General features: G+C 58.9%; 1 protein-coding gene across 2 annotated transcripts; it reads left to right on the top strand.

Moving 5' to 3' along the window:
• The first annotated feature begins 562 nt into the window (after positions 1 to 562).
• Positions 563 to 21,028, top strand: LOC125162993 (cytochrome P450 26B1). 2 transcript variants are annotated; one of them, XM_047854505.1, is made up of 7 exons: positions 563 to 631; positions 1,442 to 2,107; positions 5,601 to 5,825; positions 14,646 to 14,921; positions 15,184 to 15,339; positions 16,863 to 17,147; positions 17,504 to 21,028. In XM_047854505.1, exons 2-7 carry the CDS (start codon positions 1,904 to 1,906, stop codon positions 17,894 to 17,896), a joined length of 1,539 nt encoding a protein of 512 aa, XP_047710461.1. In that variant the 5' UTR covers positions 563 to 631; positions 1,442 to 1,903; the 3' UTR covers positions 17,897 to 21,028. The 2 variants fall into 2 exon arrangements, with proteins under 2 accessions (XP_047710461.1, XP_047710462.1); XM_047854506.1 differs by lacking the exon at positions 563 to 631 and adding an exon at positions 1,302 to 1,387 and having other exon boundaries at positions 1,493 to 2,107.
• Positions 21,029 to 23,382: the final 2,354 nt, after the last annotated feature.

Below are 23,382 nucleotides of genomic sequence, written 5' to 3'. Positions count from 1 at the left end.
GGCGGAGGGCACTATAAAGTTAGGGGGTCCGAGAGGAAGGGCTGCGTCGTGAGCAGCCCAGGACGCGGTCGGGGAAAGGGGAACATTGGCGTCTTGTGGGATGAGAGACATATGCGGGTGGTGGTGAGGGCGGGGGTGGGGGGGGGTGGGGAGAGACCTCTGCATCGGAGGTTTGGGATGCCCGGATGGGAGATGGGGGACCCCGGCTAAGGAGAATTGGGAGGAGAAATGTTGGCGGGGGCGTTGAAGGGTCCCGGGAGATAGGAGCCGGCGGGATTCCGCGGGATTGGAGCTTGGGACCCCGATCACAGGTTCAGGGGCTTTCAGCGGCCCTCCATCGAGGGGCAGTCCGGCAGAGACCTCAGCCACTGGGGCGACAGCACACACGGGACTGCCCGGGGCGGGAGGAGGGGGCCAGGGACCGGGAGGGAGGAAAAGAGGGAGGGAAGTAGCTTAGCAGCCAAGCGGGCACGAAGCGAGCGCGCACCGTGTGTGTGTGTGTGTGTGTGTGTGTGTGTGTGTGTGTGTGTGTCTCCTCTCGTCCGTCTGTAGGTGCCGGGCTCAGCGAGACGCCGGCGAGAAGGAAGAGGAGGCGAGAGGTGAACTGAGTTTGATCCTGCGGCGGCTACAAGTGGGTCCCGGGCGGGCGGCGGGCGGCGGGCGGCCGGGGCGGGGCGGGAGGCCGGCGGGCGCTCACACGCTCCGGCCGCCGGCCTTTCACCACGCCTCCGGCTTTGTGAGCGCAGGGGGGGGGGGGAGTGTGGGGGGTGGAGTGGGGTGGGGGTAGGGTGGGGGTGGGGTGGGGGGGCGGGCTGGCGGAGCGCCCACGGCGCAGCCTCCCGCCTCTATATAAACACACGCATCGCCTCGCTTTGGACTCAAATTCACATTGAGAGAAGCTTTTAAAACCACCAGCCCTGAAATCCTGCCTCCTGCTTTTCCCCCTCTTTCATTCCTTTTGCCTTCCTTTCTTTTTTCCCCCTTTCTTCCCCCAGCAGCAACTCCAGAGCCGAGAGACTGCGTCCCGGGACGGATTGCCTTTTCTTAATTGATACAATAGCCCAGCTCGGGTTTTCACCTCCTCCCCCAACCCCACCCCGCCTCACCCCGCCCGCCGCCGCCGCCGCCGCCGCCGCCGCCGCCCCAGCGCCCGCCCGGGGCTCTGTCGTCGGCCGCGTCCCGTCCCGGCCGCGGCCCGCCGGCTCCGCACCCGCGCTCCGGCTGCCGCGCCCGCCGCGCCGCCTCGCCAGCCGCGCCCGCCTCGGGGGTGCGCGGCGGCGGCTCTGCGGCTCGGGCGCGCCGCCGGGGGCAGCCCGCGGACGCTGGGCTCGGGCCTCTCGACTCGCCTCAGCCGGGGAGCCTTCCCCTTCGCCCCCAAAGTTTCTGGGTTCGTTGGAATTTTTGGATTCAGAGTTTTTTCCCTTTTTTTTTTTCCACCTAGGAATTTGAGGGGAAAACTTTTGACAAATCGATCGCACTTTCTCTCCGCTAGCTCTTACGAGAGAGGCTCCCGCTGGACAAAGTTTTCCAAAGTTTTCCGAGTGTGATGGTTGCGGGGAGAGCTAATCCACCAGCTTGATTCACGGCTTCATCTCACCACCCTCGAGCAGTCCCCAAGCCCGCTATAAGGGAACAAACAAACAAACAAACAAACAAAGTTACACTCCGAGTCTCCTCGAGTCTCCTCTCTCTCTTCTTGTAGGCAATTTTTTTCCTCCCTCTCTCCGCTCCCCTCGCAGCTCCACTCCCCTTCCCGCGGCCCCTTCCTCCTTCTCTGTTTCGGCTGGAGGTACCAGGACCCCCGGCCGCAGCCTCCCCTCCCCCGCCGTTCGTGTCCCTTCTCATCCGGCCTTCCCCTCCCCCGCCGCGGCCGGCACAGCCAATCCCCCGAGCGGCCGCCAACATGCTCTTTGAGGGCTTGGAGCTGGTGTCGGCGCTGGCCACCCTCGCCGCGTGCCTGGTGTCGGTGACGCTGCTGCTGGCCGTGTCGCAGCAGCTGTGGCAGCTGCGCTGGGCTGCCACCCGCGACAAGAGCTGCAAGCTGCCCATCCCCAAGGGCTCCATGGGCTTCCCGCTCATCGGAGAGACCGGCCACTGGCTGCTACAGGTAAGGGCGCACTCGCTCGGATGCTCTCCGGGGTCCGCTAGCGGCGAGCGCCGGGAGGAGGGAGCCGCGGGCTGGCCAGGGGGCGCCCGGAGCTTGAAGGCACGGGTCCCCGCCCCGCCCCTTCCCTCCTCTTTGCGGGTGCAGTCCGGGCTTCTCCTGCCCGCCTGCGGCGTGGTTTGGAGCCCACTGGCGCCCGGTGCGCAAATTCTGGGAGTTGATACGAGAGGTCCCAGGATCCCAGAGGGCTCCCAAGATTGACTTTCCCCCGTCGCTGGCGACCCAGCAGGGGTCTAGTGGGCTCCCCGCGCGGTGCGGGCCAGAGGGGGCGTCAGGTCGTGAGCCGCTTTCGTCTCCCCTTCGCGTTCCAGGCCCCGGTCGCCGTCGGCTTCCGGGGCTTTGGCGGTGTCCTTGGGACCCGAACACTGAGTCGGGGAGACGAAGGAGCCAATGGCACCCAGAAGTGCCCCTTTAAGACCCCCGGCTGTGTTCCCGCCGCGTCGTCGGCTGCGCTAGGTACAACTGCCTTGGTCCAAGGTCGGAGAGAGCGTGTGTATTTTGTGGTGGGGAGGGAAGGAGGTACCCCAAAGAAGATGAAAAGCCTGAGACTCGAGGGTTCTTGGCTTTTAAGGAAAAGGGTCTATTTGCTTATTGGGTGGGGACACTGTAGCAAGGGAGAGAAACCTGGGATTGGTGTGTGAGATCCATAGAGTGTGTGCATGTTTGTTGCCAGACGCCTCACGACCGCACGCTGCTGGTGATAATGGGGGTGGGCGCGTCGGGAACCAGACTCAGGTAAGGTAATGGGGAGATTAACCTGGAATTAACCTCGTCAAGTGCTAGACAAACGCGTTTGCAAGTGGATACACACAGAATTTTTTCTTTTGGGGGTGGGGGACGCCTCTGGTCAACCGCGGGAAGTGTGTCGTGTTCGCGTGTGCACCGGTGTTTGTCCGGAGGATGCTGATGGCGGTTAAGAGAAGGATGAATGTCTTGAAGACAACCCGGGCAAGAGAGAGGTGGGGCGGGAGGCGAACGCAGAGACCTGTGGGTTTAGAAGTGCGAAAGCAAGGCTTGAAACTAACAGACGCGTGCAATCCGCGCGCGCACCACACTTACACCCTGCCGGCCCCGCCCCGCGCCAAGTGACAGCGGAGCGGGGGCGAGGAGGGTGACGCGCGTTTCCTCTGCGGTGTGGTCTTCCCAAGTCCCACAATCGGCCCATCTCTTTTGGGGTTGTTCAGGCAGTGGGGAGGGGTTCGCTTTCACCAATAGGGCTACCCTCCGCAGAGAAATCCCTAGAGCCTCTCCCTTGCCGCCACACTTAAAGAGTTAACTGCGGCGGTGGTCTAGGCTTTTGGCCGAGAATTTAGGAAATAAAATACCTCATACGGGCATCAGCTCCTGTCTTGTTAGAGCCAATCTGCGGAATGCATGGTCTGTCCCCACCTCCTTTTCCTGACCTTTCTCTGCCATCCAATGTCCCCCTGACCTTTTCTCTGAATCCCACAAGGGCCCCTTGGGGCTCCGTGTCCAACCCGCACAGAAGATGGGAAAAGGGAAGCAGGCCTACACCTCCCCTTCCATCAGCCCGCAGGGCCCTAGACTCCGCCGTGGGAGGGACATGGGGGATGCCTGTAGGAGACCGCTGAAGGGGTTAATGGGAGCCCTCTGAATCCCAGCTTTATTTTTTTGGAGTCATTTATCAGATTTTACGGGGAGACCTCCAAGGGCTCTCCGTTTCCACCGTGCGCCATCTAAACAGAGCCTAGGGCTAAAAATACAACATTTTTGTATAAATTGGACTCGCGGCCCGAGCGGCCGCCCCTATGAAAGTCCTCTTTGTGAAGACCGTGGAAACGGCGGACAAATAACTCTTTATTAATGCCACAAAAAACGCACTTTAATTATAGTTAGGCAGATCAGAGGCGGGAGGGGGGCGGCGGGAGAGAGGCGGCGGCGACCTCGGAAAATTCACAACCCAACTTTTGTGTCGAAAGAAAAGAAAAACAGAGGAAAAGAAGGAGAGGAGAGACGGAGAGTCAGACGGAGCGAGCGAGACGGGTATAGCAGACGGAGGGAGGGAATCCCGCTCCTCAACCCCCCTTGGTCGCACCTCCATCCTCGCCTAGAATTCTCTTAAAGGGATAGACGCCGTCTAGAACCGCGGCAGGGTCGGAGAGCTCTCTCCTCCCCCACAACCTGGGAGTGGGGTTGCGTCCCCCCGCGACCCAGCCCCCCTCCTGGAGGCGCGGGCGCTCTGGGCTCTCTCCCTGTCGCGCGCCCGGGCCGGGGCCGGAGGCGCATGTGGAAAAGTGATTAGGGATCCGGGTTCTGCAGAGTCACTTTTCGGCTGTGCTGGGGTGTGTACACATCTAGTTGGAGAATACTTTTCCGTAGAAGAAAGGAAAGTGAGGAGAGAGACCAACCTAGGAAAAGGGGACCGCCGAGGTGTCCCTTCGGGGGTGCGTGACTCGGTAGGTCTGGAGTCCGCATCCGCACTTCGTTGGCGGCCGAGAGCTACGGCCGGACAGGTGGCGCCCCTCCCCTTCCCACCCGGTGCCGCCCCGGCGGGATAAGGGTTAACGTGGGGTGGGGTGGCGAGTGCCTACGTCAAAGGTGAGCGGGACGCCCCTGCCCCCGCCCCTCGGAGGTCCCCTCGGTTTCCGGTACCCGCGCGGGGGCCCGCTCAGCCAGCTCCTCTGAGAGCCCGGCCGGGGCCGGGGCTGGGGCCTAGGCGTCCTGGGCTCGCGCCGCCGCAGCCGCCGCCGGGGATCCGGTTACCTGCGACAGCCGCCCCGCCCTGCCCCGCCCCGCGGGAAGCGCCTTCCTCGGAGCTCCCGTTCCAAACTCCTGGGCGGCGACGAAAATCCTTCTCAGTTATTCCCAGGGCACATTGCATTAGGAAAATCGCGGCTCTCGGCCCGTGACCCTACCTTGCAGATCCCTCAGAGGGCCGCCGGGTCCCTTCGCGGCCCACCCCTGAGAACGGAGGAAACCCCAACCCCCTTCTGTAGTGACTGCCTCCGGGCACCGACCGCTCACCGCTATAAATAATCTTTGGCCTGCGGCCACCCCGCGGGGTCTCGCCAGCCCGTGGCCGAGAGCCTGGAAATATTTATTCCGAGAGGCTCCGGAGCGTGGGGCGGGGGAGCGAGGGGGAGGGGGGCGAAGGCTCTAGCTTTGGGTCCCGCGGTCCGGGATACCTTTTTCCTCCCGCAAGTCATTACTAAACACCCTCCCGAGGGGTGCCCCGGGCCTCCCGCCTCCTTGCATTATTTATTATCCTCTAGGCCCTACTTCCCAGTTCTTGTGCATGCTATGAAAAATAAAACCTTCGTGCGTGTTTGTGTGTGTGGGGGGGGGGAGCAGGGGACTGGTGGCCTGAGCGGGGTCCTCCGCCCCTCCCCCGCGAGCCCTTCAGGCTGGGCCTCCCGGACATCTCATCTGGAGATATACGCTCTGAGAGAGTTTTTTTTTTCCGTGGCTCCCGCAGGGTTCCGGCTTCCAGTCCTCAAGGAGGGAGAAGTATGGCAACGTGTTCAAGACGCACTTGCTGGGGCGGCCGCTGATCCGTGTGACCGGCGCAGAAAACGTGCGCAAGATCCTCATGGGCGAGCACCACCTCGTGAGCACTGAGTGGCCACGCAGCACGCGCATGCTGCTGGGCCCAAACACAGTGGCCAACTCCATCGGCGACATCCACCGCAACAAGCGCAAGGTAAGCGCTCTGGGTTAAGAACCCCGCAACCCTGCTCCGACCCTCTTCTTCTCTGTACCAGCCTCGGGTTTAAGGAGTTCGCAGAGCCCGGGAGACGCCCCCACTCGAATCTGAGACCCCATCTGTACACCATGCCAGAGGACCCCGCAGTTCCGTGCCTCGAAGTCTGCGGTCTAGGTTCCAGGCTTGCAGGCCTCCTCTGGGTCTGCCCGTTTGTTGGCTAGCTGTGCCTTTCCCACTACCAGGCCCAGCGGGGGGCTGGCTGTTCGGGGTGAGGGAAGTGGTTTAGAGGGAGCTTGAACGTGCAGGTACTAGGGCGTCCAACGCCTGTCCTCGCGGTGCTCCACAAAATTGAAAAGAGAAAAGGGCAGATGGTGGTCCATGCTCCCAAGGCCTGGAAACGGATCTTTGTAAAACCAAACCTAGCCTTTCTGCCACCGGTTGCTGGATTAAGGTAGACGCGGCAAGCGCTGGGAGCCGAGCACCCTGTGCGAGACGGTCGCGGAGCCTCGCCCGGGAGGGGTGAGATGAAATCTGGGCCACTGCTGCGAGAGCCAGTCTGGATGGCGGAGGAAGGGCGAGGGGTGGGAGAGCAGCGGCGGCGCTGCAGGGGATCAAAATGCACCTACCCCCTCCCATAAAGAGGAAGAGAAAGTGGGTGTTTATCCTGTGGATTTCCCGAGCGCCTGCAAGAGGCGCGGAGGAGGCGAGCCAGCGCGCACTGAGCGAGCCTCCCCGCCCCCTCACAGGGCTGCGCCGCCGCCGCCGCGGCTCAGAGCGCGGGCGGCACGTGCTGTTTGAACTGCAGTAACCCGAAAGCTGAGCCGCCGGCGGGCGGGGCGGCGGCCCGCGGGCTTAAAGCCGCCAGTGAGGGGGCGCTGCACGACCTCCCCTCCCTCGGTGTTTTCCATTAGGTCAGAGGACTCATCCAGGTTTGAAACCTGAAGGGAAGAGAGGCAGCCTCTGATCTTCCCGGAGGAGTGGCAGAGTCTGGGAGGGGGGCGGGTAACGGTGAGCAGCCCTCTCGGCCAGAAGGCCATGTGAAGTGGTCTTTGTGAATGTAGGAATTAATCTTGTAGTATTTGGTGTCTTCTGCACTGCTTGCGACGAGTAGTTCTCCATAGCAGACAAGCAGACAAAAGGCGGCAAAATCTGATGGAAGAGACAACTCCCCCCACCCCACCCCACCCCACCCCACCCCCGCCCCGCGATAAAGCACGTACTGGAAGGGGCTCCTGAAGTAGTCTTCCCCATCTGCCTCACTAGAGCAGGAAGCAGCTAACAATTCCAGGGGGCAGATGAGGAGTGGCTGGGAGGGGGCTATAGGCTCAGGAATGGTGGGCTTATAAAATGTGCTGGCCATTATTTTTTTCCTAGTCTTTAGGACTCCACCCAAAGCCTGTTCCAAAGAGTGAGGAGACAGCCTGAGATTCAGAAACCCAGCTCCGGGGAATACGTCTGCTTCCTCATTTTATTTTTATAGAGGCTTTGACAAGAAAAGTTATCATCCCCTTCTCACAGAAGGGGACACAGAGGCTTGGAGAGTTTAAGGGACTTGAACCAGGTCAGGAAGCAAAGAAAGGGCAGGACAGGGCATGCAACACAGGCATCGGTGAGATGAGTTGTTTCTGGGCCACCAAGCAGAGCCCTACTTAGTCCTGCCCACCTGGGCTTGCCAGAAACTGGTGGTTGGGGGTGGGGAGGAAGGAGAAGGCTGGATCAGGACCAGAGTGTGAGACCCTGGGGGTGCAGAGGGCTTGCTGTTGCCTTGTGGTTCCACCCACCCGGTGCCCAACTTGGCTGTGGGCCTCCAGGTGGGGAGGGCCCCCCTGGAAAGCCCCCAGGTTTGGCCCACATTGTCCATTTGGGAGGAGGGAAGGAGAAGGCATGATGAATGCTGCCAGAGGAATGCACAGGGAAGGAAGGGGGAGGGAAGGATAGGGATGGAGCAGGGGTGGGGCCTGACACTGAGAGCCACATTGATGGTCTCCCTCTTTGGGGTACCCTATTCTCTAGTTCCTTGGGGATAGGAGGTGGCCAGAAAGCAGTTCATCCTGACAGAGGCTTGAGAACCCAGGGCAGGGCGCTCCCAGTGTGTGTACTAGTTGATGCTTGCTATGTGGCATTTATATGGGTCCTATGGTAAATGGGTGGGCGAAAGGGTCTCTCCCCTCCCCCCCCCCACAATCTCTCTAATTAAATTTTCCATAAACTTAGGTTTGCTGAGCCAAATTGAAGGCTTTGGACTAGGTAGACACAGAAGTGGGAATCTCGGTCTTTGCCTCAAGAAGTAGGATCTAGCTGGAGGGACGAGAAGAGAATGAATATTCAGGGGCATATTGTTGGTCCTGGAGAAAATGGCTAATCTCCAGGACCCCAGTGCCCAGTGGACCCAGCCTGGGCAAGGTCGGGGGTGTGCCACGCACGATGCCTTATCCAGTCCACTCTGTAGTCAGGGACCTGGCTGGTGAGCAGGCCGCTGGGCCGGGCCCAGGCCTGGTTAGGATGTCCTCACAGGAAGTACAGCCCAGGTGTGCTGGGGCCCGGCTGGCTGGCGGGGAACTAGGAGCGTCACTGTTTCCATTGGGGCTGGTGGCCCACCCCTTCTCTGGGAGGTCCGACCAGATGTGCTGGGAAGGGGCTCCTTATAGCCATCGCTGCACTCCAGGTGTTTGCCCTGCTGTCCTGGTGGTCTAGGGCCAAGATGGGCGGGGTTGTTAGGGAGAAAGTCCGGAAAGTCTTGCCCAGTCTAACAAAATCCTCTCTTGGAGAGCCAGGCCTGTGTCCCTATAGCCACTACCTCAGACTCTGTCCCTTCTCTTTTGTAACTTCCCTTCCCCCAGGGGTCTGGGGTGTCTCTGATAATGGGGGAGGGATGTCATCCTTCTTTGTGTGCAGAGGCTGGGGTAATTACCCTGGAAGGGTAGATGGAGTGTGATAGGGGAGATTGGGGGGAGAGTTGTCAGACACACAGAGGAGGAGTTGGGGGTAATTACAGAAGCTCCAGTGCACAGCCCCACACACCAGAATCAGGCATTTCCTCTTTTCCTTTGGAGATAGGGCCGAGCCTTTCGGCACCAGAGGGCCAGCAGTTTCAGGGCACCTCAGACAGTAGTAGCCCTCCCCAAACTTGGAGAGCATCCCAGAGAATGCACTTAATCCTGGATTTCTGGTGTCCTGGAGATGGCAGGCATGGCTTTCCCTTCATCTCAGACTCCTGGCTATGGGGACTTCTGTACCCAAGGCTGAGGTGGGGGAGCAGCTCCCCAGGCTTTGGAGGTAAGGATTAAGAAGCCCTGCCTCCCCGCACACCATCCCTCAACGACCTGGCCTTTGGGCCCTGTCTTGGGTAGGAGTGGAGGTCAGGCTCAGGATCACTGCACCCCTCTCAGAGACCCTGTGCACCCTGCAGTCTGTGTTGGGGTAGAGAGTCCAGGAAGTGCTTCAGCAGGAGGGCAGAGCCAGGAGGGTTTGGGGGTCTTTAGGGAAGCCAGCCCAGACCTGCTCTAGATGGCCTTTGGACCAGTGCACAACCTCTGGCTGCAAAGTCTCCCCAGGCTCAGCTCGGGGCAGAAGTTCCCACCTGTACTGGATAGGAGGGTGGGTGGCGCGGCCAGGCAGCCCCGCTACTGAGAGCTCTGCCCCAGCCCCTTGGCAGAGGCACACAGCCTTTGTTCTGCCAGCCCCAGAAGTCCTTCACTCAAAAGTTACTGTAGCAGTAGCTGGTGGGTGCAGGGGCCGCCGAGGGTGCGGGTGGCAGGAGCGGATCTCTCTGAAGGTCAACGGGGGAGGGAGCCCATGGCCAGCCAGCCGCCAGGGCGCCTGGGAGTGGGTGCCTCCCTCCAGTTGCCCTGTGCCAGGCAGTGGGCGGGTGGGCTGGCTGGGTATAGGGTTCACCCTCTCCCGTTTCCCTCCTTTCTCTGTCCTCCCAGGGCAGGGAGGGGTCCAAGGCTATGATGCTGGGGTGTCTGCTCACTTTCCAGCCTTGGGAGACAATTCTGGCCTTGACAGGGAGGGGAGGCTTGGCTGGGGTCTGCTCTGGCCCTGAGCCCCCTGTGCCAGCCATTGTCTCTGTTCAGGATGGCCCAGGCTGAAAGACTGGGGTTCAGAGCGTGCCTCTAGGGGAAGAGAAATGCTGAGAGCAGGAATATAGTAACCAGAACAGCTGGCCTTTTCCTTAGAATAAACTTGGCCATAAAGAAGCGGCCCCTTAGGGCTCTTAGATAAATTCAGAGCTCCCAGGATTGGTAAGAGGGTGGCTCGTGGGGTTTGGAGTGGTGGGAGATGGGGTTCCCTGCTGTTGGTGAGTGTGGCCAGTCATGGTCTGGACTGTGACATTGGGAGAACCCTTCCCCCCTCGGGCCTCAGCTTTCTGAGGGGGTTTTGCTATGGCTGGAAGAAGGATGAGTGTCTCGGCAAACCTAAACCTTCAGATTCTGTGGCTTAGGTATCTGCTAAGGGCTGCTGTCCCTCCCCCACCATGTGCTTTTGTCCTGGGGACAGAATTAGAGCTAGAGTCAACTGGGGGACAGACCCTCTGTTCCCATAGGTGCTGCCCAGAAGCATGCCCAGGCTGGGGGGTCTGGGCTGGCCCCTCCCAACCAGAGGGGCTGAGACGGGATTGGCTCAGGAGGCCTCCAAGGTGAAGTCCAGGCCCAGTGGAAATGCCAGGCATCTGGGAAGATGACGTCCTCTCTTGTCCTCCCTCTTACTTGAGTTTAAAGTACACACCTTGGCGTCACCCCTGTGCTGTGCGGACAGCTGCCTCGGAGGCTGCCTGCCCTCTGTTATTCTTTCCACTCCGCAGGCTGTGGCTCCGGTGGCTTGGCTTGGCGGGGTGGCCTGCCCAGGCCCCCACCCTCCTGGGCAGCCGCTTCCATTCCTCCCAGTCTGAGTCACTGGCCCAAGGAGTAGGTTCGCTCTCTGACTCTTCCCGCTCCCGAGGCTGCCTGTCCAGAGGCTGTCTGTCCGTCTGTGCATTCATGGCCACCAGCTGAGAAGGGGGAAGCTATCTGGCTGAGCAGGTCAGCAAGCAGGGCTCTGGGGCTCCAGTGTGCCACTCCTCTCCCAGGGGCTCTATGTGAGAGGCAGGAGGGGGAAGCATGTATAGAAACAATTATGGAGGATTTGAACCTTGACAAGCCCCCTGGTGTCCCACCCCTACCCCCTCCCATTCAGGGGAGAGAGCGAGAACAAGGATGTAGACCCTTGAGCCAGTTGCTTTGCTGGAGAAACTGATGGGGGTGATGGAGGGTTTCCAGGCACGCCCTCCAAGGCGAGAGCCCATCCTGCGCCGCGCTGCGTCTGTGCCTGGGAGTTCTCGGGTCTCCCGTGACACTCTGGTTTCTCTGTCCCGGCACCAACCCTGGTGGGAAGTCCATACCTGCTGTTCCCTCTGCAGGGCTTTGCCTGGGCCACAGCTGGTTCCCGATGACCTTTGTCCAACATTCTTGGCTCACTTTTGGGAATTCCTAGGGAAGCCCCAGAGGGAAACAAAGCAGCTGTGGCTCCTGTTACAACTGTGGTCAGGGCAGTCGGCTCTGGGGGCTGGGAACCCTTCCTCTCTTCACACCGCGCAGCTCCGCTGGGCGCCTTCCGGTGTGCCCGAGTCCTGACCCCGCCCGCCCGACGTGGCCCAGGCCTCCCTGTGCCCTGGCCAGCACCTCCGCCTCCTCCTGGCCTTTGTGGTGGGTGGTGGTTTCTGGGCTGCCTCGGCTGTGGGAAGTGCCCTCGTTGTTAATCCTGGGCACCAACCCAGAGATGAGGCCCAGGAGTTTTCCTGGTGCCTGGGAGGCCCTGATGTCTGTGGAGCCGCTGGGCTGGAAGCAGGGGCATGGACTGGATGACCTCTGAGCAAAGTCCTCTGGGCTCAGAGCGCCTGCAATCTCCCTTTGCTTCACTTCTTGGTTGGCCATTTTCTCCGCCTGGGGGGGCTCTGAGAGGAATCATGGGTGAGATGGCTAGGTGGAAAGGGACTCAAGGACATCCAGTTAAACTTCTCATGAAACCAGTGGGGAAACTAATCCCTAGAGAGGACAGTGACCTGGGGGCTGCCACTGATGAGTCAGGGTCAAGAAAAGAACCCTGGACCTGGCTGCAATTCCCTTTTCAGAAGCCCCAGCCCAGAGGCTTGCAGGTGCAGGGTGTTAGAGGGTTTCCTGGGGTTCATTCCCAGCTCCCCATAAGGACCCCTGTCTTCCTAGAGGTGACATGTGGACCTCTTACCCTCGGAGTCCATTGCTCAGTCCCAAATCCCCCTTGGTCCTCCTGCCCTCTTTGGACCCCAAGGTTTGAGAAGGAGCAGTTCATCTGGCCATCACTAGAGGGCGCAGGGAATGTAACCTTTGGGGCAGGGCAGGGCAGGGCAGGGTTCCTCAATGGGTCACATCTGGCCAGTCCTTAAAGTGCAGTGGGGGTCCTCAGAGCGCCTCCTTTGGTAACCCTGGGATGGCCCCTCCTGGGCCACTGTAGCCTGCTTGGAGTGCGTGCATGGGGGCCTGGTAGGCCCTTACCAGGTGACTCATGCAGTGCCAGATTCTGGACTCTTTCAAGGGGACGGCATCTACTTTGGGACACATAGATACTGGCATTTATGTGCTCTGTACATTGAAAGGAACCACAGAGCTCACGTCTTTCAACCTCACCATTTTATAGATGAGGAAACTGAGGCTGGGGGGCGTGATTAGGCCATGGTCACACAGTAAGTTGGTAAGTTAAAACTCAGGTCTCTGGATGCCCAGTCTGCCTTTGCAGAGTCACCACCCCACTGCATATTAGAGCGTAGCTGGCTTTGACACTGACCAGTCTAGGTCTGCATGGCTTCTGTCCTGTTATCCACCGCCACATGCCCACCTTTGGGCTCAGGTCTCCTGGTGCTGGGAACCTGGCCAGCCCTTGCCCCCATCCTCTCCATGACAGTACTCAGTTGGCCCTGGACTGGCTGGTCCTAGGCCAGGTGTGGCCTCCCTCTCCCTGCCTGCCCCCACCTCCAGTCTCCTCACTGAGGCCTGGTAGCCACAGAGTATCTTTCCGCCTCCCTGATGAGCATTTTGCTGTTTTGTAAGGGCCCTTAGTTGGCCAGCACTGGGCTTTGGGGACTGGGCCCCATTCCCACCCCATAAGAGCCAAACTTGGAATCCTGAGGACACGGTGTGTGTGGGGGGGGGGGGGTGGTACTGAGGCAGAGAGCACACTGCCTTTATCCATAGCCCTCTGAAGAGAGTAGCAGCTGAAGTCTCCCTTGTATATTCCTGGGACCCCCACAACTGAGCAAGGTGTGAGTGACCCATTCAGGCCCGGGCTGCCCTTGGCCACTTCCCATCATCCTTTTACATTTCAGCTGTCCCTTAATAGCAAGAGCAGCCCCGAACAGTGCTGGCTTCTCTGCCCCTCACTGGCCTCCTTCCCTCCCTCCGTCTGCCCACCGGGAATTTCGGAATGAAAGTGCTATTGTGAATGCCTGGCTGGGCCACTGAAGGGCCAGCACTGTTATTTCTGCAAACCAGCCCTCCCATTAGCCATGCAGGGCTGAGGCCAGGAAAATGTTACCTTTTCCTCCTCGAGCTGACTGCAGGGGAAATTCTCACATTTACAGTTTGTGCGGTGGTTGTGTTTGGGGGACAGGAGGGGAGGGTGAGCGCGTGTGTGTGGTTTGCGTGGGTCAGGGTAGGGGGGCTAGAGGAATATTTGTCTCCTTCTCCTGTGCTGTCCCTCCCCTCTTTGCCTTCCCCAGTGACCTTTCCCTCGCTGTTGGTGGAGGTACCCCCTTCTGCTCTGGACTCTTGGAGGGGGTAGAGGATGTTGGTTATGAGTGGGACACACAGGCGATCAGTAAATAAACTAACGTTGTCCCCTCTCCTGTACACTGTGGTCACCAGTGTGAAAACTGTGCTGGGGCATTTGGGTAAGGAGGGGGCAGAGGGTGTTACTGAGGAAGCAGGAGGATGGAAAGCAGAGAAGGTGGGAATAGGGACTCACTGGCTACTTAAAATGGACCAGGAAGATGCAGGGCACTAAAAGAGCTTCTGTTTGGCTTTGTGATCTTTTGGGGTGGAAAATCTTGCCCCCATCCCCCTGCCTCCAGGCCTGGCCACATTGAAGACATTTTTGTGGCACAGCTATTAACAGATGGCCTGGGATCTGCACCCGGTAGGTGTTTCCCAGGGAATAAGAGCAATTTGGTCTCAGGAAGTCCTGCCTGTGGTCTAACCTCAGACTCTCTTGTCCTCCCATCAGTGGAGAAGAAGAGCCACCAAGTGCTTTCCATCTCTTCCTTGGCCAGTCCTCGCACCTGTGTTCCACTCCTCCTGGGCGCTTCTGCCCCTGTGGTGGGGGAGTTTGGGAATGGGTTCCTGTCGCGGAGGGGCCAGCTCCTCCGCAGCCCTGCCCAACACCCCGTTGCGTGCTCCCCAAAGCTGATACAGCCACATCGCCTGCAGACCTGCTGGCGGCTGGACTGCCCAGTCCGCAGGGCTTTGCCACTGTTTGGAGCGCATGCTTTTCTGGGCGTCAGGAAAGGAGAGGACAGCTCACATCTCCATGTGATGACATGGAAGGTCCTGACTTTGAATAAAAGTGCCCACGAATGGTGTTTTAAGCCTGTCCTTCCCCTGGTTCTGCCTCAAGGCACAGGCAGCAGGAGGGGCTTTGGAGGTAGGCGAGCCAGCAGGTGTTTGTGTCTAGAGCTGGAAAGCAGAGCTTGATTGGAGTGGGGACCCAGAGTCTCTGTGGCCACCGTCCTGGCTGCATGCTTCAGTGGGGCCCCCTGGGAGCCGAGAAGGCCGGCACGAGCGCCTCTTGCCACTGTCCCCTGCCCTCCAGGTCTTCTCCAAGATCTTCAGTCATGAGGCCCTGCAGAACTACCTGCCTAAGATCCGGCTGGTGATCCAGGACACGCTTCGCGCCTGGAGCAGCTGCCCTGAGGCCATCAACGTGTACCAGGAGGCGCAGAAGCTCACCTTCCGCATGGCCATCCGTGTGCTGCTGGGCTTCAGCATCCCCGAAGAGGACCTTGGCCACCTCTTTGAAGTCTACCAGCAGTTTGTTGAGAACGTCTTCTCCCTGCCTGTCGACTTGCCTTTTAGCGGCTACCGACGGGTGAGCACCCAGGGCCTGGGAGGAGAGGAGATGGGGCATCCATGAACCCACTTGGAGTGAGATGGTGGCCGACCACTAAGACGCTCACTGGTCACACAGACAGAGGGGAGGTGTCAGCGGAAGGGTGGGGGTGGAGCCTTCACCTGCTGGTCTCTGCAGCTTAGGTGGGAAGTTCTCAGAGGAGTCCTTTCCTCGTGGCCCTCCCGGCCGTGGGAGGGGGCCCTTCCTCTTTGGTGACCAGGCGGCCTCCTTCTCCCCTCAGGGCATTCAGGCACGGCAGATCCTGCAGAAGGGCCTAGAAAAGGCGATCCGGGAGAAGCTGCAGTGCACCCAGGGCAAGGACTACTCGGACGCACTGGACATCCTCATTGAAAGCAGCAAGGAGCATGGGAAGGAGATGACCATGCAGGAGCTGAAGGTGGGGGTGGCCTCCCCAGTGGTCAGCGCGAGCGCCCCACGCTCTGTTTTTACCCCTTCTGCTCCCGGCCCACAGGGACTGTCCCTGACCAGCTGTGGTGGCCATCACTGCTTGGGGCTGGGCACTTGACCAGAAAGGAGACCGTGTCCCCGTCGGCTTAGTGTGCACGGTCTGATGCGGATAGATGAGAAGCGTCCGCAGTGGGTGGTACCACCCCCCACCCCAGCTTCTGTGCACCCACACTCTCCATCCCACCCACAATCCCATCCGCCATTTAGGAAAAGGTACTGAGAATTGTCCCCTAGAAACCCCGCGCACATTTGGTGTCGGTGGCTTCATTGACCCCCCTCGACCCCTCGACCCCTCGACCCCCTCCACCTCCCGGTATTCACCATTTCAGTGCATCATGGTCCCCAGAAGGGAAGCCACTTGCGTGAGGGCAGCCTCAGTCCTTGGGGAGGAACAGGGAGATTTGGACCTGACTCGGGTCTCCTCCCATCCTACCAGCCTTTTCAAACTGGTGGCACTCAATACCGTCCCCAGACTGTCTGGTACTCGCTAAGCCCAGTCAGGCTGCCAACACCAAGACTGTCCACACTGGCCTCCAAGAAGGGCTTCATGCCCGCCCCTTTTTAGGGTGGGTGTACCACCTGAGGAGGGATTCATCAACTCATCCTGGTCTCAACTCTGCCACCCGCATGCCTGCCAGGTGCCCACGGAGACTTCCTGAAGACTCCGCCATCCCCACTGTCTGTGCTCACCCTTAGTCTGGCTCCTGCTTTCCCCCTGGCGAGCCATTAGGAGCTCCAGTGACCTTCCCGTTTGACAAGAAGTGTTGTGCCTCGTAGGTGGTGCCACGGCGAGTCAGAAACCCAGGTCCCTTCCCTCTCCTCTCTAGGCCTTCACGTGTAAAATACAGGGTTCGGGATGAGGCAACCTGCTGAAACCTTTCCCTGGGGTACCCAGTGCCCAGGTGTCTTGCTCCGCTGAGAACCCTGATGGGGTCTGAGGCTTCTGGGGGCCACCTCCGCTCAGCCCACCACACGTCCCCGTGGGTGTGGTCCCAGGTCACCTCCCTAACCCCGTCAGTACTCCTGACCTCCTACTAGATGTCCTGGGGATGGAGGAAGGGGCTGCGGCTGCCAGCTGGAAAGCCCCAGTGTAGACCCACCCTGCTCCCCACGCCGGGCCTGGCTCCTTGAGATTTGTCCTTTTTCTTCTGTGAGCTCACTGCGCTGATTAGGCCTGCTGGGGCTGGCTCTGGAATCCAGCAGTGAGGGAGAAGCAGCCCTGCCCCAAGGGACTTCCAGGCTCGTGCCTCTGCCCTGGACTGTAGCAGCTAATTCTCCTGCCCAGCCAGGGGACTGGCCCTGTGACCTGTGTCTGTTGTGGCCCAGATGCCGCAGCAACGTGAGGCTCAGAGGCAGGCCCAGCTAGACGAGCCTGGGGCACGGGGGATGCCAGTGGAGCGGGGCTGCCCCCGCGCTGGATCATCGACGATGCCTCTCTCCTTGCCGCTGCAGGACGGGACCCTGGAGCTGATCTTCGCAGCCTACGCCACCACTGCCAGTGCCAGCACCTCGCTCATCATGCAGCTGCTGAAGCACCCAGCCGTGCTGGAGAAGCTGCGAGAGGAGCTGCGGGCCCAGGGCATCCTGCACAGTGGCGGCTGCCCTTGTGAGGGCACACTGCGCCTCGACACCCTCAGCGGGCTACACTATCTGGACTGTGTCATCAAGGAGGTTATGCGCCTTTTCACACCCATTTCTGGTGGCTACCGTACCGTGCTGCAGACCTTCGAGCTTGATGTGAGGCTGGGCCCTGCGGGGCTGGGGCTTTGGGGATCCTTGGGAACATTGCTTTGGGGGTGGGGGCTGGCTGCTGGGAAAGAACAGCCTTTTTGTCAGGGTACTTCAGTACCCAGATGCTGGGTCAGATGAAGCTAACCCGGGTATCATAATGGAAGTTGCATGTGGACATCTGTAAACAAGAGACAGGACTAACATGCTGAGGGGGGAACTGTGGGGGGAGGGGGTGCCACAGTGGGGGGCCTCTAGAAACATCTGGACCTGTGGGGCTGGCAGGCAGAAAGTCATCTGCCCTCTCTCAGACCTCCTCCGGCTTTCACCACCATACCTCACCCCTGCCCCCATCTTGCCTCCAGGGTTTTCAGATTCCCAAAGGCTGGAGTGTCATGTACAGCATCCGGGATACCCACGACACGGCACCTGTGTTCAAAGACGTGAACGTATTCGATCCAGACCGCTTTGGTCAGGCACGGAGTGAAGACAAGGATGGCCGCTTCCATTACCTCCCGTTCGGCGGTGGCGTCCGCACCTGCCTGGGCAAGCATCTGGCCAAGCTGTTCCTGAAGGTGCTGGCGGTGGAGCTGGCTAGCACGAGCCGCTTTGAGCTGGCCACCCGGACCTTCCCCCGCATCACCTTGGTCCCTGTCCTGCACCCCGTGGATGGCCTCAGTGTCAAGTTTTTTGGCCTGGACTCTAACCAGAACAAGATCTTGCCAGAGACGGAGGCCATGCTGAGCGCCACAGTCTAAACGCGCCTGGCCCATACCCCCACCTCAGCCCAGCCAGGCGGGGTGGGGTGGGGTGGTGGTGGTGGGAGGCACCAGAAGGGTCGAAACCTGTGTGTGGGAGGGGGCGGGAACGTGGGGAAGGGGGAGCGGCCCCCCATACCTTACCCTCCCCTGTTTCCTCTCCCTGGCAAACCTTACCCAAAGCCACAAGGGCCCCGTCCTTCCAGGGGAAAGGCTCTTCTCCTGGCTCCTACTTCTCTCTAGTCCCTCCAGTTCCCACCAGCTTAGCTTCTGGGAAGGGGCATGGCGGGGCACTCTGCATGCCCATTACAGTGTTAAAAGTCAGTGGCTTGGCTGTCGCATTTGCTTGTCATGTTCTGAACTGGTCCCACCTCTCCCATTTCTTTTGGGCCCCTTTAGTCTGAGGACGGGTGGTTGAGGGGGAGGGAGGAAAAGAGGTGCCCCGTTTGGGGCTCTCTTCAGCACCCCCTCCCTTCCTGCTTTGACTCAGACTGGTAGAGTGCCCCTCCTGGTGTGGCTGCCCAGGAATAGCATACTGGGTAAGAGAACACGAGTCACCCTTGGTAGAGTGGGGGGCTGCAAGCAGCCTGCAGGGGCCCCACCCTGTTGCCAGTTTGGACATTTGAAATTACCTATTGCTGCTACTTTTTCTCTCTCTGACCTTGGGGCAAAGGAGCCCCAGGCCCTGTCCTCCCAGCACCCTCCCTGGTGGCCCTGGGCATGCGCACTGACATCCTCACCTTCCTGCCAGGCAGCCTTGAGCCCATCCTACTTCCCTGTTACACACATGCCCAAGGCCTTTGGCTCATGGGCTGCCCGCTGCCCCTCACCCCGGACCCTCCCCACTCCCCCCATATTTATTCACTTATACAACCGAATCTTGGCGTTCCCGGGGACTGGAACAAGCATCTCTTCTGTCCCCAGCCTCCTTCCCAGCTGTCCAGGGCAGGGCTTCTGCGAATGGGTCCTCCCACCCACGGGCTCCAGACCTTCTGTGGGTTCAACCTCAGAGCCTCACTCTCCGGGTGAAGTCCAGTGCCTCCACCTTTGCCGCCTGGCGGTGGTGGGGAAATGGCCCCCTGCCTCCCTCCCTGCTCTGTCAAAAACCCTGTTCACATGGGGATTTGGAGGCTGCCACAAGCTCTTGCTTGGCCACTGTTCACCCCGGTGCCCCCCACTCCTCCTAGTGAGCATGGGGAAGTATACGGGTTCTTTCCTCTGACAGGGAGTGAGGGCCCCTGTTGTCCGTCCCTTGACCCTCACCCTTGGCCCTTTGCCCTTGGAAAGATGTCCTTGAAGTCCCACCCACCTCTATGCCACTGTCTACTTAGCCCAGCTCAGAGGTGTGGGGACAAGATGAAAGCAAGGGGAGGTGAGCGAAGGAGGCGGCCCGTTCGCTGCGCTGACTCAGGTCCTCTGCTGTGGTCTGGAGGCAGCTGCAGGGAGGGGTGCTGCAGAGCTGAGGAGGAGGGTACGTGCGATTTGTCAGAAGTGATTTGGCTGAAAACTGGCCAGTCAGGGGATGACTGGGGGACAGAGGGGTGGTTCCTCCCACTGGCATTTTGAGTGTTGGAAATTTGGGATGCCTCCCGGGATGGTTTTGGGGGTCTCTGGTGAGTCTCTAAGTGATTTTGTCTGTTTTCAGATTTTTCTTGGCTTTCTGTGTTTCTCTATTGGATTTTGATGTTATATAAAATCGACGAATCATCTTTACAAGAAAATCAAAAACACACAGAAGAGACAGAAGAGTGCAGGATCCCATTCCCCCCAGTTCCCTCTCTGTAGCAGTGGCTACTGTGGCCACTGAGTGGCCCCCTCATGGTGCTTGCAGATCCCCACCCGCCCCCACTCACATCCCTGTGTGGTAGCCTTTAGGGCAACGGGTTCATGCCTGGTGGACCACTTTATAACCCCTGTTCTCAAGTGTTTCATTTGGTTCCTACATTTTCACTACTAAAAAACAGTGCAGAACAGGGGCATCATTGACAAAGAGACATTTTTAAAATATTAGCAAAATCTCTCAATCCACCCCCCCCCCACACACACACATTCTGAAAAACAGGCAAAAATGTGTCAAGACGCATCAACGCTTGCAAAATATCTGCATGGTGCACCAGAATTTCATACCCATAAAAAAGCCCAGTGTCTGCAAGGTTCCTGGTCCATTAAGCTGACCCAGCTTGTCCTGAACCAGTCGCTTTTGACTGAACATCTAGGAAGGCAGTAAGTGCTACTTTAGACAGGAAGCCCACCAGGCCTGGCCCTGGTAAGGGGGTGGGGGGTCCGGAGGGCTCTGGGAGGCATCAGTGGCCTTCTCTTGGGGTGACCAACCTGGGAGGGGCAGAGGGGAAGTCGGAGGGGGTCCCCGTGAGGAGGAAGGAAGGATTATTTACCCCGCTGGGTCTCAAAGGCAACAAGAAGGGAACTGAAAGAAGCTCTTGACTGGCTGACAGGAGGGTCCCAGTGTCGAAATTCAGCCGTCTCTCCTCTCTGTGTCCATCCGTGTCCGTGTGTTTCTTGTATAGGCTCTATAGAGGTAGCGCTAGATGGGTGATGTTTCCTCACTTACCATTCCTAACTATTGTAACTTGACATTAAAAAGACAAAACCCCACAATCCTCTTCCTGCCACGGGCTTGCAGATTGAAGCACTTTCGATGTTGGGCGCTGGCGTTTGTGTTCTGGGTACCATCCTGACCCTGCCCGGATCACTATAATATTATTTTATACACAAAACTTTTTTTTTTCGTAAATGTTATAATTTTGTGTCTGTCTTTATAAACTATTATAAGTACTATTTTTGTTATAATTCAAAATAGATATTTAGTATAAAGTTTTTGCTGTTAAATATTTGTTATTTAGTAAAATATGAATTTTTTTCTCTATTGTAAACATGGTTCAAAATATTAATATGTTTTTATCACAGTTGTTTTAATATTGAAAAAGCACTTGTGTGTTTTGTTTTGATATGAAACTGGTGCCGTGTGAGTGTTTTTGCTGTCATGTGGTTTTAATCTGTATATAATATTCCATGTTGCATATTAAAAAAAAATGAATGTTGTGCATTTTGTGATTTTGGAAATACTCAACCTGGCTCTTTTATAGGCTTCCATAATAAACCGTGGGGACTCACCCTTGTTTACCTGTCTGGTCTCTGCATTCTCAGCATTGCTGTAAGGGTCCTCCTGGCCACCCACATGCCCTTCCCCTATGCCCACCTGCCAGGCAGGAAATTCTTCCCCACAACCAAGCTCACCATTCCTTGTGCATAGGCGCAGAGAGGTCCATGCCAGTGGCCTGGGAGTAGTGGGATCCCCTGGGTGGGGAGACGTGTAAATGTACGGCCACTGGTCCCCATACATTGGGGGATGGGGCAGCTGGGAGTTGTCTCCGCTGGCCGACTGTGGCCATGACCAGCTCGTCCGGGAGTCTCATTGCTGGACGAGGCAACCCAGAGCCGAGGCCCCGTCCTCAGCATCCGTCTTGAACAAGGACACTGATGTCCATGGCCACACGGCAAATTGGGGAGCAGAGTTCAGTTCTCCTGACTTCCAACCTCGTGCCCTAGAGCACTTCTCAAAGCCTATTTCATGGGTGTTGTAGGAGCAAACGGGTTCCCTGATTAAATACGTTTGGGGAAAGGGTCAAAAAGGGTTGGGCAGATTCCTCCCTGCAGGACCTCCCGGGCCCTTGAACCTGAGGGCGGGCGTGCTAAGCGACTGCGTGGGTCACAGGGCTCCCCAAGCCCATTTGACGACAGAAACCGTGTCCTCTTTCACGTTCCTCACACTCAGATAAAAGGCGCTCTGCAACCTGACTCCCAGAGGGCAAAGGTGAGGCCAGCAAAGGGCGAGACGTCCAGTGCTGGGAAAAGGAACTCTGAGGGTGGTTTTCAGGACTGAGGGGCTGGGGTGGGTAGAGAGGGCCTGGTACTGTCACAGGCAGGGCCTCATAGTACTCAGGCCGGTCCCATCCTCTGCCTTGCCCAGTCCCCTCCCCACAGCCTGGGGAGGGTATTCTCGCCCCCCCCCCCCCACACCCCCAAAAAGCTAGCCTGAAAAAGGCGCTTTTTTTGTGGCTGCAGCGTTCTTTGTTTGTTTTGACACCGTTAGGTCCAACCTCAGTTCAGAGTCCCCAGATCCAGAGAGGGGTGAAGGGCCTCTCCCCACCTGGCCACCTGGACCCAGAGCCTGGCCACCCAGAAGAGAGCCACCAACATCTTCTGAACAATGCCACCAGGGCAGGACACTCAGCCAGCCTTGTCCACCGTATCCTCGGCCCTGTGCCATCTTTCTGCTTCACCGGCCCCTCCCTACCGCCCTTAGGTCTGCTCTCCCTGAGCCCTAACCTCCACCTGGGGAAGGGGACAGCAAGGGGGACTCCCTCGTTTTCCATAAGATAAACCAGAGTCTTAGAGTGGCGGGGACTTTCTTATGGCTACACAGAAGCAAAGGATGGTCCTTGAACCAGAACTGGGCCACCTGCCCCACCCAGCACGTGCCCCTGTGGGACTCCCTCACCCGGAGGCCTCCAGGGTCAGTGAGAAGCAGCAGTGAACACCCCCCAACTTCCACCAGGAACCATGCCAGCAGAAGGTAGTAGTTTTTCAAAGTGTGAATTCCAGTCTCCTGGCGGAATGTCCTGTGTGGCAGCAGAGGTGAAAGCAGCATGGTCCCTGGGCTGCCCTCAGTCTGACCGCCCTGCCACGGGGTGGGAGGGCCCAGCCAGGCGGCTGCCTGGCCTGTCATCACCCAGTCTGTCTGTGCCTCTCCCCCGTGGGCCCAGCGGGTCACCAATGTCCCCCACACGGCCGCCTGCCCCGGGAATCTCCTGGCCTGGAAGGAGAACACAGGCTGTTGTGGACAGGCAAACATGGCCACTGTTTGTTCAGGGATTGGGGCGCCAGTTTGGAGGGAACTCACAGACCGCACATTCTGCCACCTCCCAGCATTTTTCCAAAACAGCCTGGTCTTGGCTGGGCCCGGCTGACCAGGGTGGCCGGGGACTGGGAGCCAGGAACAGGGCAGCGAGAGCAGAGCCTTGGGGCCAGCCGGGTGAGGTAAGCAGGTGAGGGCAGAGACCGCGCTCCGTCAGAGCCAGCCTGTGCAGCTTTGACGTGCCTTGGAGGAGAAGAGAGAGAGAGGGAGAATGATTCTGTGTGTCCGTGGTGGGGCCTAAAGGAGAAACAAAGCTGACTTGTCTGAGTCTTTGGGCCGAGCCAGCCAGGCTCTGCTCCTCGCAGACACTCCGGAGCACTGAGCATGGCATAGCGGCTCTGATGACGAAACAGCAGGCTGGAACTTGGGTTCAGCTTCTCATCTCTTACCTGACGTCCCTTTCTCCAGAAGCGATTGGTCTGCCCCCTGTTGCCCCCTAGGGACCCTGGCCTCCCTGAAGATACTTACTCTAGCCTTTTTGGCCTTTGCCCCCTCTGGGTAATGAGAATGCCTCCCCTCTACCCAGCAAGCTCTGGTGCTCTGACTCCAG

The sequence above is a fragment of the Prionailurus viverrinus genome, chromosome A3, assembly GCF_022837055.1.
Source record: "Prionailurus viverrinus isolate Anna chromosome A3, UM_Priviv_1.0, whole genome shotgun sequence".
Lineage (NCBI taxonomy): Eukaryota > Metazoa > Chordata > Mammalia > Carnivora > Felidae > Prionailurus > Prionailurus viverrinus.
The sequence above is the reverse complement of the archived record's forward strand: the minus strand, read 5'-3'. Positions and strand labels throughout refer to the sequence as shown.

What these genes read in the sequence shown, in the direction of transcription:
- LOC125162993 (XM_047854505.1), top strand. Translation starts at nt 1,904, where the DNA reads ATGCTCTTTGAGGGCTTGGAGCTGGTGTCGGCGCTGGCCACCCTCGCC. An exon ending in TGACCATGCAGGAGCTGAAG is followed by an intron (nt 15,340 to 16,862) that starts GTGGGGGTGGCC and finishes TTGCCGCTGCAG; the next exon opens with GACGGGACCCTGGAGCTGAT. An exon ending in TGCAGACCTTCGAGCTTGAT is followed by an intron (nt 17,148 to 17,503) that starts GTGAGGCTGGGC and finishes TCTTGCCTCCAG; the next exon opens with GGTTTTCAGATTCCCAAAGG.